The sequence below is a fragment of the Syngnathus typhle genome, linkage group LG11, assembly GCF_033458585.1.
Source record: "Syngnathus typhle isolate RoL2023-S1 ecotype Sweden linkage group LG11, RoL_Styp_1.0, whole genome shotgun sequence".
NCBI lineage: Eukaryota > Metazoa > Chordata > Actinopteri > Syngnathiformes > Syngnathidae > Syngnathus > Syngnathus typhle.
Genome location: NC_083748.1, coordinates 13929377 through 13946456, shown reverse-complemented (window position 1 = coordinate 13946456; position 17080 = coordinate 13929377). Strand labels below are relative to the sequence as shown.

The following is a 17080-nucleotide window of genomic DNA, read 5'->3' as shown; positions in this document are numbered from 1 at the left end:
CTCGGGATCGAACCGGGGCTTTTGTGATAGTGAGGAGGGAGGATGTCGTAGAGAGGGGGGGGAAAAAACAAAACCATATAGCAGGGGGAGTCACGTGACCCCTCGCCGTACTTCCAAGATGGAGACCAAAGTGCAATGGGCGACTTTCGCTACTTAGCCTGCCTGCTTTTCCCAATCATTATTCCTCTATGGAGAAACAAGGAGCTTTAAGTAACACTGATTTACGTCTTCATTTGATACCCCACTCTTCTGATGCAATGAAGAGGAGTCGTCTTTGAAAGATATTCCCGAGAAGTTCGCTAAAGAAGGAGAAGTGAGGTGAAAACAAAAGTGCCAATGAAGATCAAGTTGATGTAAAACAGAAAGCAGCCATGTCGTTAAGAGAGTTAAAAGTTTGTCTTCTTGGGGTAAGTTGGCAGATATTAATCAAACCTCCTCTATTTCCATATGTTGTACACATTTCATCATTAAATGGCCTTCATCGGGATAACCCCATGCCATCGAAATGGAGTTGTTATTGTAGATATTTGAAAGTTACAAGAGTCGCACAGCACAGGAGATACCATGAAAGAAGAATCGTCCAAGTGTAGATCATCTTAACAGCATCCCGTTGCATTTTCTATAGTAGAGATTCCAGAACTCCTGTGCAGGTACAGTCAAGTATTAAGTGGGGATAAAAAGAAGAGTGAATACAGAAATACTCAAGCAGGAGTAAACAAACAAACTCAGAAGACGCAGGACAGAACCACACTTTTGCAGAGAGAAGGTCACCAACTACTTTATGGATTTGATTGATGGTAGAAAATAAGAAGCGGGAATATTGTCTACGTCATGACATTCTCATTGCTTTACTGTGTTGATATTCCAAATCATTACAATGCATACAGAAGTAATCGTCTTCTCTCACACACACGCGGGTTATTCCAAATGTTTTAAAAACCGGAATGTGGACCTTAATGCGAATATTGACGGCATATAAACATTGTCATGAATTAAATACAAATTGCACAGGTACATAATCGAATACAAAGTGAGACAGTCAAGTCTGACTGGAATGCCTCCCCAAACGAATATGTCTTTTACTGCGTAGTCAAAAGCGAGCGGGTAATGGAAGTGCTTTGCTCAAATGAAGGTGCATTCCACAATTTGGGAGCAACGCTCTATCACCGTTCTTTTAATCTTGTGCAAGGACACAAAAGAGGTCGACAGACCGCAGTGACCTAACAGGACGAAATGTTTTCAAATAGAAGAAAACAGCCAAGTGCACTCTGTGTGTGTGTGTATAGATAAATAGATAGATATATTGGTGCACATTTGACTTTTTGTGCATGGTTACTCTGCAGGATACCGGTGTTGGCAAGTCAAGTATCGTGTGGAGATTTGTGGAGGACAGCTTTGATCCAAACATCAACCCAACTATTGGGTAAGTTGTACATTACAAGATCGATGCCACCTTGTCGTGATTCTCCTTACCAAAAGAACATTTATTTCCACTGCAATGATAATTGAAAACCTATAAAATGCTTTACGTGTCTTGTCATCTATCTATCTATCACCAGTGCATCTTTTATGACCAAGACGGTACAACACCAAAACGAGCTCCACAAGTTCCTCATTTGGGACACGGCGGGACAGGAGCGGGTTAGTAGGCCCTAGATTGCTTCTTCTTTTTAGTAATCCAGCGGACATTTCAGGGGGTGAATGAATCAATGAAATCAGTAAGCACACAAGTAAGTGTATGTGTGCCTTCTCCTCAGTTGCGGTGTTTGAAATTGACATGCGCTTTAGTATTTCGTGTGTTTGCTTTGAAGGGCCGGGCCGGGCCGGGCCGGGCCAGGCCGTCCGTGGCTTGCAAAAGTGCACTTCTGCATTATTTCTAGCAGAGGGCAACATTTCCTTGTCTGTAAGTCAAACATTCCATTTGGAATGCCTTCACCAGAAAGATGTGACAAAATTTGCAAAAGATTTGCAATCTTCACAACATGCAGAAGTTCATTGAGAAAAAATATCATTTTGCTCTTGAGGACCAAGAAGTAAGGTAAGAAAGAAGCTTATTTCCCGTTGGCTTTTGAATACTTTCTATTTCTGCAAGTGCCCTTGTCTTTCTTGTCCTGCTTGGGAGCCACCGTTGTCCTCTCCTGAGAGGTGAGATAAGAGACAGCTCGTCTTTTATCCTTCTCTTTCTCCACCTCCTCCTTTGTGGTCTTCAGGGGACATAAAGAAGATAAGAGGAGAGCATGAAACCTGAGCTGTCACGTTTGTTGTCAAAGTGGCAGTGCCACTGACTTGTTCGTCGTCTCTTTGATTAATGTTCAGTTGATCGTGCGATGCATGTGTAGGTTTTCTCCTTTCCCAAAGTTAGTTGGCGTTGTCGCGCTCCCTGTCTGTGTTCATTCCCGTGTGGTCTTTGAAACGTTCCCAAATGGCTCTCCAGACCTTTCTGGATCAGCTGCTTTGGCGCGCATGCTTGTCAAATCCGTATATCTTATTCTCAGTTTACAATGAAACGTTTCACAACTGGATCGTTACGCAGCCAAATGTTTCCATTCCCTTTCTGAAATGAATCAACTTAATGCTCTTCAGCCCGTATTCCAATTGATTTGCAAGCGCCTGAATATATGTTTGATTTGGTTCCAATTTGAAGAAATGCATTGAAATCATTGACTCTCTCCAGAGAATTTGCTTTCAGTTGTGATGAATTAGGGATGAAATGCACGCTCTGTTCCATTGAAGCCACATTTGTGGCAGCTCTCCTGACATTCTGCTCATCTTTCTCCTGATAACTTCCACATGTTTGAGGTTCTTTAGAATTTAAACGGCTCCCTTGTATGATGTGTGCTTTTAGAAAATGCCTGTTGTGGCATTTCTGTCTCAATTGTTTTTCTTTGTTTCAATGTGTTTATTAAAAGCACGCTGTAATGTGGAGTCCATAAGGGATTAGCGAGAACCCATAAAAGTAGTAGTATGAGAACAATAAATGGCAGTACAGATAAATACTAGTGATTTTGGCCAAACTTTCTCCATTGCATATTGATATTGTTGTCCTCTCTCCCTCCCTCCCTCTCTCCCTCCCTCCCATAGTTCCGAGCTCTGGCACCAATGTACTACAGAGGCTCTGCAGCCGCCATCATTGTTTATGACATCACAAAAGAGGTATTGTTAGGATTCCGTGCACAATTTGTCTGTGAATAACACCTGGATTTATAGACCCGATTCTATGCTACTCCTTGTTCTGATCCATTTTGAGATCACTTTGGCTCAGGTCAGCCACAATCTTTCCGCAGCTTTAGTTCCTATTTCTGTCCAACACTTTTGGAACGTGAATCCGAATGCCTCTCATTTGGTGTGTCTGTTCAACTCTAAAGTTTCAGCCAGCAGATAATGATCATCGCTTTAGTCTGCAAACTGGGGGGGAAACTGCTGGCTTAGCTTTCTCCAACAAACCGTGACATTAGGTTGCGTGTAAAATTGGGATATACAGACAATTCCTTCATACAATTGATGAAACAATTCCATCCATCAGGACTCCTTCCAAACGTTGAAGAACTGGGTGAAGGAGCTCCGTCAGCACGGCCCTCCCAATATCGTGGTGGCCGTTGCCGGAAACAAATGTGATCTGTCGGACGCCAGGTGAGCCTCTGAGAAATCCAGATTCCGGTCGGTAGTCCAACGCAATTGATTATATTCATATTATTCTAGCCCTTGAACAACCGAATCCTTCTTGATCATGGAGTTGAACAAACCCGAATGTGTTGAAACCAAAGCATTTGTGCATGCTCTGGTTTCAGGGAAGTCTTAGAAAAGGACGCCAAGGACTACGCCGAATCCATCCATGCCATATTTGTCGAAACCAGTGCCAAAAACGCCATCAACATCAACGAAGTTTTTATCGAGATAAGTGAGTGTTCCAACTTCCGTGAGACTTCCAGAGGACAAAAAGATTCAGGTTCACGAAGTGGGTTACACCGGTACCGATGATCCAATCATATCAAGTGGGAGCGATTTTAGGGCAGTTATTATGATGTTGGTTGTTAGTTGATTCAACCAATCAGTAGCGTATTTTCCGCACTTGGCCATGTTTTAAATCAATCTTCAATGACGGACTGCTTGTCCACGTTTGTGGTTTCTCTCCACAGGTAGGCGCATCCCAGTGGTCGATGCGTCCGGGGGAACGTCGGCAAAAGGTTTCAAACTGGGGCGGCAAGAGTCAGAGTCTCGCAGGACGTGCTGCTGATGGCGACGCTTGGCTGGTGACTATTTGCTCATTCTTCTATTGTACCAACGCGAGCAAAAACATTGCTCACAATAGGGATGTTGGAAGTGACAGACAAGTAACCTACAAATAATCGGACTCGTGTCGAAGGTCTGTCATCTCCGTATGAGTGTGATTATTTTTGAGAGTGTTTCAATGATTGTTTTCAATAATGATTTCTCTCCATCATGAAAACGCCATTTCTGCCGTCGTTCGTCTTTGCAGTCCGTCATTTTGATTCTTGATGTCCCATGTTGAAAAAGGCACATGTCAGCTGCAAAAGTAGAAACTGATTCAATTGTGAGGCAGACAGACAATGGCCCTTTTACATACATGACTTCTTTTTTCACTACTCACAACAAGTTAGTTAGTTAGGGATGTTGGCCTTTTGGGATGACATTTCAAGATGAGCCTAAAAATGCACAATTGCCTTGACATGTCAACTCAATGTGACCTCAATCAATTTGCTGAATGTTTCAGTACTTTTTGCACACCTTGCTGTTCCCCAATAAGGTTTTGTTGATTCACTTCGGATTTGTATCGAACGAGTCCTCATGATGCTGTTGACATTTTGACATCACAAGATCAAGATGACAGCGTTCATTCCAGTGTCCTTTATTTGCGTCCATGAAAACGCTCTTCCAATTGACCTACATTTAAAAACCAAACAAATACTGAGCTCAAGAAGCTAACGTGGCGCTACATAAGAACACATTTTGAACCCGGGATGAACCTCTGCCGCTGATCTACTTTCACTTACTGCATTTGTTCATCTTCACTGGCTGTTTTTTTAGGCTCCAGCTCATCCACAATACAAACGAGGACAAGTGTTAGAGTATACAAATGAAGGCTACGTAAGTGGTTCTCTTTTAACTGCTTGCTGCACCGAGACAGTGTTTCCCATATTTGAACTCTATTCCAGAATGTACATAGACCAGTGGTTCTTAACCTTTTTCCTTATTTGCACCCCATTCAATTCACCAACCAGTTCTCGCACCCCTAACCCTAAATGATTATCACCATAATAATTGGTTTACTTTACAGCTATAAGGCTTAATTAGCATTATCCCTAATGCCAAATAACACAATGACTTCTTGATTTCCAGAATCTTTCCCTTTTTTCGGTTACCTGACCGTTATTCCGGAAGATTTGTAACTTTCCCCCAGGGCATTCTCGCACCCCCTAGCACCCTTGGTTAAGAACCACTGACATAGACTGTAACCTTTTTTTTTTTTTTTTATGAGAAAGTAAAGCGTTCTGATGCGCTTTATTTGAATGGTTTAATGTCAAAATAGCATATCTGTGCTCAATTGTTGGCAGTTTGATTGTGAAATTGTGATTGCGACAGCTAATTAATTCCACTGTTGCCGTAAAATAGTCTTGGGCTGGCCCTGGGAACACGAATGGCCAGTGTTATGTATAGTTTACATCATATGACTTGGCATTGCACAAAATTCAACGACTGTTCTGTATTCAAACAGTTTAGCGACAACGTTACACGTATGCATTTTAAATGATATCGGCACTTTGGTAACAATATTCAACTTTGGATTGTTTCATATTGTCTAAATGTTTGTTAAAAAATGTTAGCAGTGTATTTCCAAGTGTCTACTAAGGGAATTGTTAAATTCTTTATAATTAAAAGACTGAAAAAATGTGCATCCTCTTTTAACACACTTTTATTGTACTCCTCATTTTGTTTTAATGGCAGACATAAAACTGGAGGAGACAGTGCACCCTTATCAACTTGGTAATGTATTTAGTTAGAAGCAAGAGGAATATTGAACATGGTAAAACCGTTTTCAGTAGGAAAATGGTCAGACAGGTAAGCGGAAAGCCAAGTTGATAGGTGAAGGTGATTTTATTTGATAACACTTAGCAAAACCGACATAGTGTATGTTTTTCTTCTTCTATTATCTTCATCTGGACTGTGTCCATACTTGTTCTGTTCTACTTTCCAACAAGTATCCATCTCAATACAAACTATATCAGGAGTATGATGTAAACATCCACCATACTAATTGACTCCAGCTGACTTGCAACCCCGATGAGGATATGTAATATTAGAAAATGGACGGATACTACTGTGTAATGAAATTATAATGAAGTTGAACTACTCTCCCTTTCAAGATGTCTGGTAACAATTTGCAGTCAGTCTTTCATGAACCTGCATGATGGATGTTTGTGGAACAGGAAACTATAGTATCCGAGAAAACCCTAGCAAGCATATGGAAAATGTGCAGACATCACACGAGATGGCTGGAGCCAAGATTCCAACGTAGAATATCTCCACTGTGAGTCAGTCAGGCTGACAGCATTAACATGAACAAGTATTGAGAAAAGTATCATTTTCAGATGTCAGAATTGGGCCAATGATTTAGGCGATAGACCTTGGGCTCCAGAATAAAGGAGATTGCTCATTTTGGCCAAGATCAATGTCACACAGATCTGGACAAATTCAGCCTGGAAGCCACATGCAGCTCACCCGCAACATTTATTGGAGGGGGCCAGGCCAGGCCCCCTCTTGGCCATGCCTAGACCCGGCTCTGGTAAAACATCTGATGTGGACCTCTACATTTTTTATACAAAATTTAGCACATTCTTATCATGTAGCCCCCCCGCAGAGCTTCACCCAACAGCACCCAGTCCGTCACCCTGTCACCCTCCCCGCTGGGTGGCAATGCAGAGGCAGTGACGTCACCGGCGGCCTGCCTCTCACTCCTTTCCTTCCTTCCTTCCTTCCGCCGCCGCTGCTGCATCACAACAGCCGTCGCTAGCTCGAGGTGACGGCGGGGGGGCCGCCTAGTGTTGTCGCCGAGTCCGTGACATACAAGATCCTTCCACAAGTGGGTCTCCAGCCCCGATCGCCCCCGCTCCAGCTCGTTGGGTCATGGCCAGGCCGGAACAGGTTCTGTTTTTGGAGCCTCAACACGAACTGAAATTCCGAGGTGAGGAGGAGCGGGGGAGGGCCCGCTGGTTGGGACGGGAGGGTTAGTTCGGCTTAAGTTTGGAATGAAATTCTTCAGTGGTCCATTTTTTATGCTTTTGAGGAGAAGAATAGAATTTGATTGCTTAGCGAGGGACTGCGGGTCAGGTGACAACAGCTAGCCAAGAAGCTAGCTGGATTAGCATTCGACGGCTAATAGAGTTACACAAGGCCCCGTCGCACATTTCCCCCTCCGGGAGCTTCCATTTATAGTTAAAGGCAGACACTAAATGTTACAAATTCCACACCAAAAGATGGAATGGGAGAAAGGTGTCTAAAAGGGCTGGGCATCTGGTTTATTTGTTAGTTAGGACATCTCGAGAGCAGGTGTAGCCGGCTAACATTAGCCCGCCCTCTGATTGGCTGGCTCGCCCTAGTCGCCTTGACACTTAACAAGCTGACTGACATTCGTTATTAAAAGTCTACACACCCCTGTTCTAATGCCAGGTTTTTGCCATATAAGGTTAGTTATCTGACAAGAACCCTTAATGTGACCTATAAACGAGACAACGCTCCTTAAATAATAATAATTAAAAAGATTGTGTGAGCAATATAACAAACTGAACTAATGTAGCGTGCACACTCTTGCAACTGTGATGTATCTGTGTTCAGATTTCATTTGCATCGAAGCTGATCAGTCTTCACACACCGGCCACCATTTAAAGTGCATCCAAAAGTTCAACCTTAATTTTAGCAGACCGCATATTTTCCCAGCTGAATTTGAGAGAGTGTTTTTGCACCTTTTTAAAATACCACCAACACATGGCATTTGAACTGAACATAGTACACAACGAAACATCAGACTTTGGTGCTAAGGGGCCACACTTAGTTGATTGAAATGTCATCAAATAACAGTTCAAAGTAAAGTGCAGACTAAAGGCCATTTTCTACTCCCACGTATGCACGCGCGACAACAGCTGCATTGCAACATGCGAGCGAGCCATGAGCTTGCGCAGCTCCTCTGCAGCACATGACACGAAAACATCTGAATTGTTGCTGCACGCGCTCATCTTCTCTGATTGATCCAGATAGTCCACACGCTGGCTTCCCTCGGGTCTGTTCCACAAGGCCTCTTTAATCGATCGTAATGTATTTGTCACCACGGGGGAGAGGATCCGCACCGCGTAGCTTGTTGCTGCTACCGCCCCGAAGCAAGCTAGCTTGCTCGGTAAAGTAGCTTGCTGTGTAAAGTAGCCTAATCAGACACACATACCACCTACGCCACTGCCGCCTTGATTGATTAAATGGCTCATTTAGTCATAACTTGTAGTGCTAGTAGTTGTCATTTTACTTGTTCCAAAAGTAAAGTAAAAACTGTGACCAGAATTGGTCCAAATACGGAAGCCTGTGGCGTCCGAGCCAAAAGCAGCTGTAGCGCCCTATTCCGAATTGGTAAAGAATTGGTTTTGACAAAATGTGCGTACTCGATCGAGGACAGACACTTATATGCAAGTACTCTATGATTGTTGCTACGATTTCTAAGATTCCCTATTTCTTGACTAATGGCGCGGTTCCTGTCAGGTCTGTGAAGCCGGCCCGTACTCATTCTTCGTGGCCCCTCACTTGACAGAAGGTGACTAATATACTCGGCGGTTTTAGCCATCAGGATATACATTTCACCTGGCACTTTATGGAAATCCTGTAGTCTTTTCTCAGCTTTGTTGGAAGCTGTCAGAGAGAAATAACCCAGTGATGATAAGTGATGGGGGACTGACGGGCTGGGCTGGGCTGGCTTCCAGCATCTGGCCAAGTCCTAATGTCTTCACCAGGAGCATGTCAAGAAAGGCTCAGTTCAAAGACCAAATGAAGTGGTGTCCTTTGAACATGATTATTAAGAAACAAAAGTATCATCTATCTCTATCTCTCTGATCCTGTGGATGGATGGATGGATGGATGCTCAAATAAATATCAACCAGATTTGTTTTGAAAAACTGTAATGCAATTTTGAATGTCAACTTGTTTTGCGGAGTTGGATATCTTGAAGGAAGCGGTGAGCGTTAGGTTTGGCCACACATTGATTTCCTTGATGGTTGAATTCTGTGCCTGTAACCAAATGTCAGCAACAGCCGCTTTTCTTTTGTAGGTCCATTCTCTGACGTGGTCACCACCAATCTCAAACTCGCCAACCCTACGGAGCGAAATGTGTGTTTCAAGGTGAAAACGACTGCTCCGCGCCGGTACTGCGTGCGGCCAAACAGCGGAATCATTGACGCAGGCACATCCATCAATGTCTCTGGTAATTACACCTTCCTTTCATGAATATCAGGAGGATTCATTCAAATCGACGTTGACTAATTTATCTGAAAATACCAAGTGTGGTTTTGCAGTTACAAATGTTTATTACAAACAGAAATATAATTGCACTTCCTGTAGCATTGATTGAATAAATGTAACTAACACGCTTCTTTTTTATAAGTACAGGTAAAAATGACTTCAGCACTACCTTCTTCAGGCTGACACATTGTAATTGCAGACATCAGTCAGCAGTGGGCGGCAAAATGACATGGTCCACTTTGCAACTGAAGTTGCCCAGTGTCATCGTTTGTCACCCCCTTTTCTAACTTAAATTGAAGTATTCTGGGAATGTTCATGTCAGATAGAAAAAAGAACAGATTGATTATTTGAGTTCCCTTAATTAGGTCATGTTGCCATAGTAACAGACCTCTTTTTCCAGACACACAGCCTCAGGGAGGGTTTCCGCCAACACCACTCGTGCCATGCTGTAATCGGCTCTGCCACTACGTACATCTTCTCGCATAATAGACATACAAAGATATGAAAACAGTCAAGATCTATCACTTCATCGTACTTGACACCAATGACTTACTACGTTCCCTTTCGCCTGGCCTTTGGTGCCATCTTGTGGCATCTTAAGTGAATTCCTGAATAGCTTGCTAGTAGAATGGTAAATGTAGCCTTCACCGCTGGAATGGATGTTATGTAGTGGTAAAACATGTGGCGCCAATGTTTGAAAAATCTGTGTCCACAAATACTGGGATTCCTCAGGGAATGTTCTTGTTTGACATTCCGAGACGCGCCAACATTCCCAGTGAGGCCGAGAGTGAAAGAATATGCAGCGATATAAAATAACAGTTGTTTCACTGCTCATTAGCTTGTCATTGGCACAACAAAGGGCGACCCACCGGACTGCAGGCCAAGTCTTTCACTTAAGGTCCTGTGGGCTGCGATGAATCCACGCCACGCTCCTTTTTTTTTTTTTACTTTGGATTTCCATTTGGACGATGGATGCGCAATCAGGGGAAAGCGATCCTTCTCGGTTGAAGGCCCTGAACATGAGTACATATTGGAAGCTTTAGTGCAGGGGTTCCCTATAGACTGATGATACCGCTCCACTTCACATCTCTTCCACATGGGACTGGCCTTAATGACACAAATTACATCATTGTAATTGGAAGTGTCATTTGGATGAGGTGTCTGTTGTCAAGGCAATAAATAGTCATTCAAGTCGTGACAGCGGAGACTGTCAATTGACATTGTCGAATGTGGTTCATGCTTAACTTTTGATAAGGTCAAGGAAACAATACAGTTGGACAGAAGTCACATGAAGCTAATTCCTGCACCGCTGCTATGTTCTCTCATAGCTTGTCCGTCCGTCCGTGGTCAGCGCGGCATGGCAGTGCTTCGCGTTTTGTTGGATTTCCCGTTAGTTCTTGCGAGAACACCGCGAGCTCGGCAATTTAACAACTCTACGGTAATAACTTGGTTGCAAAATATGACATATTTTCTTGTAAATGATTTTCCTTGGCCTGTTTTTTTAAATTCTTTTTATATACACGAAAACTGAGCAACCTAAGCTTCCTTTGTTACCTACAATTAACCTCTTGGCTTTATAAATGATGTACCATTGTGCGGTCAAAACACCAAATGGTACGATTCATCAAGCAATTACCAGACATGTGTTTTTGTTAACCTGTGTTCAAAAGCGCTGCATCAAAAACATAAAAAAAAACAATATCCCAACCACTCCTAATCCCCCCCTAGAGGTTTGCCTAAGGACCTTTTAATGTGATCCTGTGTTACCCAAAGAATTTACACGCTTTCCTGCCTCCGTTCTCCGGTGGCGTCCCCTCGGACCCAAGTTGGATTGCTTTGTAAATTGGACCTGATTGAAACAGGACGTTCCCAATCTGTGCATGCCGTCTTGTTTCTGCTTGTGATTCTGAGCCGCCTCCGTGGCTGTACCGCTGCGTTACATCTCTGATCAAGGGACAAACGCCATGTGCCAATAGTAAAAATGTTCTTGATGGCTGTGACATGAGTAGGTCATTTGATTTGAGGAAAAAGCCGCAGAGCAGAAGAGGAGTTTTGGAATTGGAAGGCGCCAATGTCACGATACGTCTCGAAATGACAACCACATTTGAAAAAGGAGAAATGAGCCCCCATTAGAAAGCATTTGAGCCGTCCGTCCTCTACGCACAGAAAAGGATCATTGTGAATCATTGGTAAAGCTTTAAAATACCTTCTCAGTGGTTGGAACAGCATCAAGTAGCGTAGCAGCGACTGATGTGGCGGTGGAAGTAGTATACCAGCACAACACCTGCTTTTTGTTAGCCGGATATGTAATGTTAAGAAAAAGGGGGGGGGGGGGGGGGGGGGGGGGACACGCTTGGAAGCTGTTAGAACGATTAACCCCGCAGGGCTTTTGTAGATCCGTCACTGTTTCGCCGTCATGGTAACATTAACATGGAATTAGATTAAAGGCGACAGACTCACGTAAGCTCGCCCCTATTTGACTGTTGGGTTTTCATACATTACAGACAAAAAAAAAAAAAAAGGCAGCCAAAGATATCAAATGAGCACTTAGACTGTCTCTCTCCTATACAGAGTTGAATTTCCGGTCTTTTTTTTTTTTTTTATCCCCTCAGATTGGTTGAGGCAGGTTGTGTTTCAGTTTCCCCTGTTGTATCTTTCAGTCATGCTGCAGCCTTTTGATTATGACCCCAACGAGAAGAGCAAACACAAATTCATGGTTCAATCCATGCTAGCGCCCCCAGACATGACCGACATGGAAGGCGTGGTAAGTCGTCATTCTTGACACGGATGGCTTATTTGACAGTTCACGTCATGATTGAATTGGTCCCGTCTTTTTTTTTTTTTGCGTTGTCCTTAGTGGAAGGAGGCAAAGCCGGAGGAGCTGATGGACTCCAAGCTGAGGTGTGTTTTTGAGATGCCAGCGGAGAACGAAAAAACAGTAAGCACTATATTTTTTCCCTTCACCGCTTGTAATAAATCACTCGCTAGTAAGTAGCATAATAGGAACGCGAGATAACTTGAATGCTATTCACTTTTGGAATACTCTAATACCAACGATGCAAAGTTTTTTTTCCCCCCATATGTACGTACGCTCGGGAGGGAGGGAGCTTTCAAGTACGCTTTTGCTCAACTTTGAAACAGACCAGTCGACTTAGCCAACCAAGGTGGTGGGAAATATGAAGTTGCAAATAAATTACCAGTCGATGGTTGTTGGCGCAAAACCTTTTTGCTACAAATATGTCAGGAGAAGCCTACTAGAATCTATTATTCAGTGTCAGGGGTGCGCCGACTCCCATTTAACACGATTTTGACAATTGGACGGGTGACGCCCGTGGTGAAGATTTGACAGGCGCAGTCACGGTTCTGAATGTATGAGCAGCAGTCGACTTACCGCTTGTCTTAACTCTGTCGAACCAGCACGACACGGAGTCCAACAAGATGATGTCGTCCGGCTTACTGAAGTCCGAGTCCTCTTTGCTGCCGTCCAAGTCGATGAGCTCCACCCTGGATGATGGCGAAGTGAAAAAGATCATGGAGGAGTGCAAGAGGCTCCAGATGGAGGCTCAAAGGCTACGAGAGGAGAACAAACAGATCAGGGTGGGTGACATTCATTTGAAAAACGGAATCATTCCTTCAAACAAAAACCCGTTTTGTCATGTATGTCCATTCAATTTAAAAATCAAAATACAGCAAATTTCTACTCTAAATAAAATATACAGGTGTGGACAGTGAGACACCAAAGTTAATCAACTTGCAACAATTTGCGTTGTCGTTAGGTCGCAGAGGTTCGCCTGAATTTTTCTTGTTGCAAGGGAATTTTGAACATCAGATTTGCTCGGTTGCCGAGCAAATGTATTCCTTCGCTATTGCGTTTCATGACATGAAACGTTTTTAGAGGTGTCAATGAGCCGAAATTAGGCAAAGGTGGGCGTCCGTCTTCAAAATGTATTTGCTGGAAAGCGCCCCCAAGTGACAAAGCAATCATCTCCCTTCTCCATTTCCACCATTCCATCTCCTGTGGGTCTTTGGTTACTCGTCCAACAACCTCATTTCCTGATGTGCCATCCTCAGGAGGATGACGGTCTGCGGATGAGGAAGAGCAACCTCATGTCCTCCCAGCACTCCTCGGCCGGTCTGAAGAAGGACGAAGGCCTAAGCGCCCGCTCGGCCGCCCTCATCATCCTCTTCTTTTTGGTGGGCGTCATCGTGGGCAAGTTGGTCTTGTAGAGCGCTGCCGTCCACGGGTTTGGACCGGCCGGAAGTTTCCGCAGCATGCTTTTCTTTTTCTTTTTTCTCTCGGGGGATGAAATCAAACGCGGGGCATTTAGGATCGGAAATGCCGTATCTGCTGGGAAGTGGGGTCCTCGTTGAGAGCGGGGCGTTTGGCTTAAGCCTCATTTATAGGAAAAAGTAAAAGGTCGTGTATGGGTAACAAAAACCATATATAGATAAACGATTCACCGTCCACTGAACAAGCTTCTGCAGATCTTGCCTGATCACTGCGTTCAAGTCATACTTTTTTGTGAGGGGCATAGAGAGAGAGAGAAGGAAAAAAAAAGTTTTTTTTTTTTTTCTTTCCTCCCCCCCCCCCCCCCCCCCCCGCAATGACTAGAATAAGCTCCCCAACACACCACTGCAATTGGGAGGACAGATTTAGCAGATATTCACCCAGACAGGACAGACTCACAAAAAAGAACAACCTGAAAGTGTATTCCTTTTAGTTTGACCTTTTAATCACCACTGCGGATCCTTTATTGCATGTGTTCACAGATGAATGTTGCATCTGGACATTTTGGAATCTAATTTAATTTTTCTTAATTGTGCCATTATTTGGCTGTAGGTTTGCACAGTTCTGATCTTTTTATTTTCTTTCATTTGTGTTTCATTATTATGTTTTTGGGGTGGGGGGGTATATGGATTGTTCTAAGAGCGCATTTAGTATTTAATGGCATAGCTTCAGATTCGGTGATGTTTTTGAGGGCGTCTGCTGATATTCACCAGGCCAAGGCTTTGCCCCGTGATCGGTCGGCGCGTTTTGTTTTTCCTCAGGCCAATACTACAGTACACATACTACTTGTATGCACATAACCCACGCCTGGAAATATACACACAAGTGCATGCAGAAATGATGGGCAAGATTTTCCTCATCTTTTCCTACTAAGCCATACATTTGTTAAGTGTCCGGGCAAATGTATGTTAGCAAACGGTGTCATGTTAGCAAACAGTGTCATGTTACCAGACGCTTTTCTTTTCTTTTTTTTTCTTTTTTCCTTCCCCGTATTGTCACTGTATCAGTTCCATCGTGGTTGTTTGTTCACACGTTTGTCACTTTTGAAGTTGTGTTTAATGCACTAAGGTGAAGATTGTGATCTTTCTGCATTGCTAAATATTTGTACATCGACATATAGAAAGAGCCAAGGCCTTGAGGGACCACATAATGACAACGTACTGTTCTGGAGCCAGTGGTTATTTTTTGACTTACTAATAAAATGGATGAATTACCTTCAAAATGGTTTGATCTCCTAAACTTCCATTAAACAAGGAAAGAAACCAAATTTTCCCCTCCAAAGAATTTGCAAGGCGTGCGTTCCTAAAACTCTATCTGTGCTTATGTGTTAGTTTGAGGATGACTCGCTGAGGGGAGGGCAGAGCAGACCTAAAATCAGCTTCGTAATTGCAATGTCGGACGGACCTGCATCGTATTGTATTTGCCGAAAAATGTGTTTTTCATTGAAGCATGGAAACAGCTGACACATGGAAAATGCTCCAGTTTAACCAAAATGTGAATAAATGAAATAATACTCATCAAAGTGTACCACTCTTATCCTGCCATGACACACCAACCACCATTGCGCAAATTGACATGTAAATATTTGTTGATGTAGGCAAGACACTACAGTGATCATCACCTGAAGCAGCTGAGCAACTGTTTTGTATGTATGTAAACAAATAAGTATATCTGAGAAGAAGAAGGAAAAAAATGAATATTCTTAGTCTAGTAGTCTCTCTGGTGTATACAAGCAAAATCCCACCTGGTTGGACTATGTAGCATCTTAATAAATGAAAGGAATTCAAGTCCCAACTTGGCTACGTGGAGTTATTGTTTGCGTACGTATGAGCTACGGAGGTCCCTTTGGTTTCCTCTGCTCGCTTTCAAGTGGACACAATGCACACATGATGCAGCAAAATAGTTCTATTTAGCACCGTGTCACCCAAGATGTAAAAGGGGAGGGGAGGGTTAAATCCTAGAAAATTGTTTGGGCTTGAATTGCTGAGGCTCACAATGACCCGTGAAGACTGAAGCTACGTGTTAAGTAGCTGACACTGCCTCAAGTATCCTCAAGCGTGTTGTCTATCTGTCATGAAAAGAACGACCATCTCCCGGTAATAAGCGTTTATTTTCCATCAACGTGATGAATGTCAATGTGGACTTATTTTCGAGCGTCCTTCAGGTGTGCTCCACATAAATCACAGAAAAGGATCAGCCGCTTTCGCATGGTCTCGTTTCTGCACTTTCCAGCTGAAATGACGGAAACAATGGCTGTGGCCTTAAGAAAGCTTGGAGCTCAGACAACTGGCACCGAGTGATGCAGTCTGGAACAGTTTGCAACAAGAAACCTTTTCAATCCTTTAAGTGGGTTGATCGAATGCATTTGTCATATGAAAACCTAAATCCATCACCTGTGTTGTCCATCACAAATGTTTTTACATGTCCATTTTGGGCTTTTCATATTACAATCGGACTTTATGCTGTGTGTGATTGGTATTTAATTGATGGTATGTATATTTTTACTAAGCCGCTCAACCAGCACCATGATTTTCATGACTACACTTTTCATGTATATACGTATTTTTTCCCCCCCAGTGCCTCCTACCAGTCTAACATCATAAAAAAAAGAGTCAAATTAGTTTTCTTTTTCGTTTATTTTACCATATAAATGTGCTTCTTGAAATACATACTACATGTTTTACACGAAATCTTCATGTGCTTAAATGTCCAAATGAATGGAATACTTTTATAAATATTAAATTGTAACCAACCGGTATTCAAAACTAATTATTTACAGTGCAATTACCCTCATATAAGAACATCTACAATATTTAATTCAGCTACAAATTTAGCATCACTTGATAATAAATCAAATATCTATCACTGCTTATGTGTTCCTTTTGATTAAAAGTGTTGAAATCCGTTTCTCCCACGATATTTAGGAGGGAAATGTTTAAGCATTTGGCATCTCAAGGCCCATGATGTCTTTTGTGGCGCAGCTGCAGCTCATTTTTGTATTTTAAACAAAATATTGTTTTAGCAGAGTCCGAGATTTGACTTGAGCAAGAGTTTGGACGTTAACCGCACAGCTCAAGTGATGTCATGTCAATTATGTGTGTTTTATAGGAAGGCGGGAGATTGGGGGTTAAATGTCAACGGGGGGGAAGCATACATATGCCGTGTGTATGTGTGCCGTCCAAACATTTGCTTTGATTTCTTCTCTCTCGCCGGAACATTTGTTAGCTCCAACCACCAAACTGTTTAAGCTTTGGAAATCGGATTCAGCCAAAAGAAAAC

General features: G+C 43.0%; 2 protein-coding genes across 4 annotated transcripts; both read left to right on the top strand.

Annotated features, from left to right (window-relative positions):
* The first annotated feature begins 134 nt into the window (after positions 1-134).
* On the top strand, positions 135-5912 carry rab22a (RAB22A, member RAS oncogene family). 2 transcript variants are annotated; one of them, XM_061291349.1, is made up of 8 exons: positions 135-407; positions 1344-1423; positions 1560-1641; positions 3082-3153; positions 3524-3630; positions 3789-3898; positions 4137-4250; positions 5047-5912. In XM_061291349.1, exons 1-7 carry the CDS (start codon positions 372-374, stop codon positions 4232-4234), a joined length of 585 nt encoding a protein of 194 aa, XP_061147333.1. In that variant the 5' UTR covers positions 135-371; the 3' UTR covers positions 4235-4250; positions 5047-5912. The 2 variants fall into 2 exon arrangements, with proteins under 2 accessions (XP_061147333.1, XP_061147332.1); XM_061291348.1 differs by having other exon boundaries at positions 4137-5912.
* Positions 5913-6975: 1063 nt separating this feature from the next.
* On the top strand, positions 6976-15595 carry LOC133162263 (vesicle-associated membrane protein-associated protein B/C-like). Of its 2 annotated transcripts, none has more exons than XM_061291347.1 (6): positions 6976-7201; positions 9323-9475; positions 12174-12277; positions 12371-12451; positions 12931-13110; positions 15399-15595. In XM_061291347.1, the coding sequence occupies exons 1-6, from the start codon at positions 7144-7146 to the stop codon at positions 15456-15458; spliced, it is 636 nt and encodes a 211-aa protein (XP_061147331.1). In that variant the 5' UTR covers positions 6976-7143; the 3' UTR covers positions 15459-15595. The 2 variants fall into 2 exon arrangements, with proteins under 2 accessions (XP_061147331.1, XP_061147330.1); XM_061291346.1 differs by having other exon boundaries at positions 6978-7201; positions 13585-15595.
* Positions 15596-17080: the final 1485 nt, after the last annotated feature.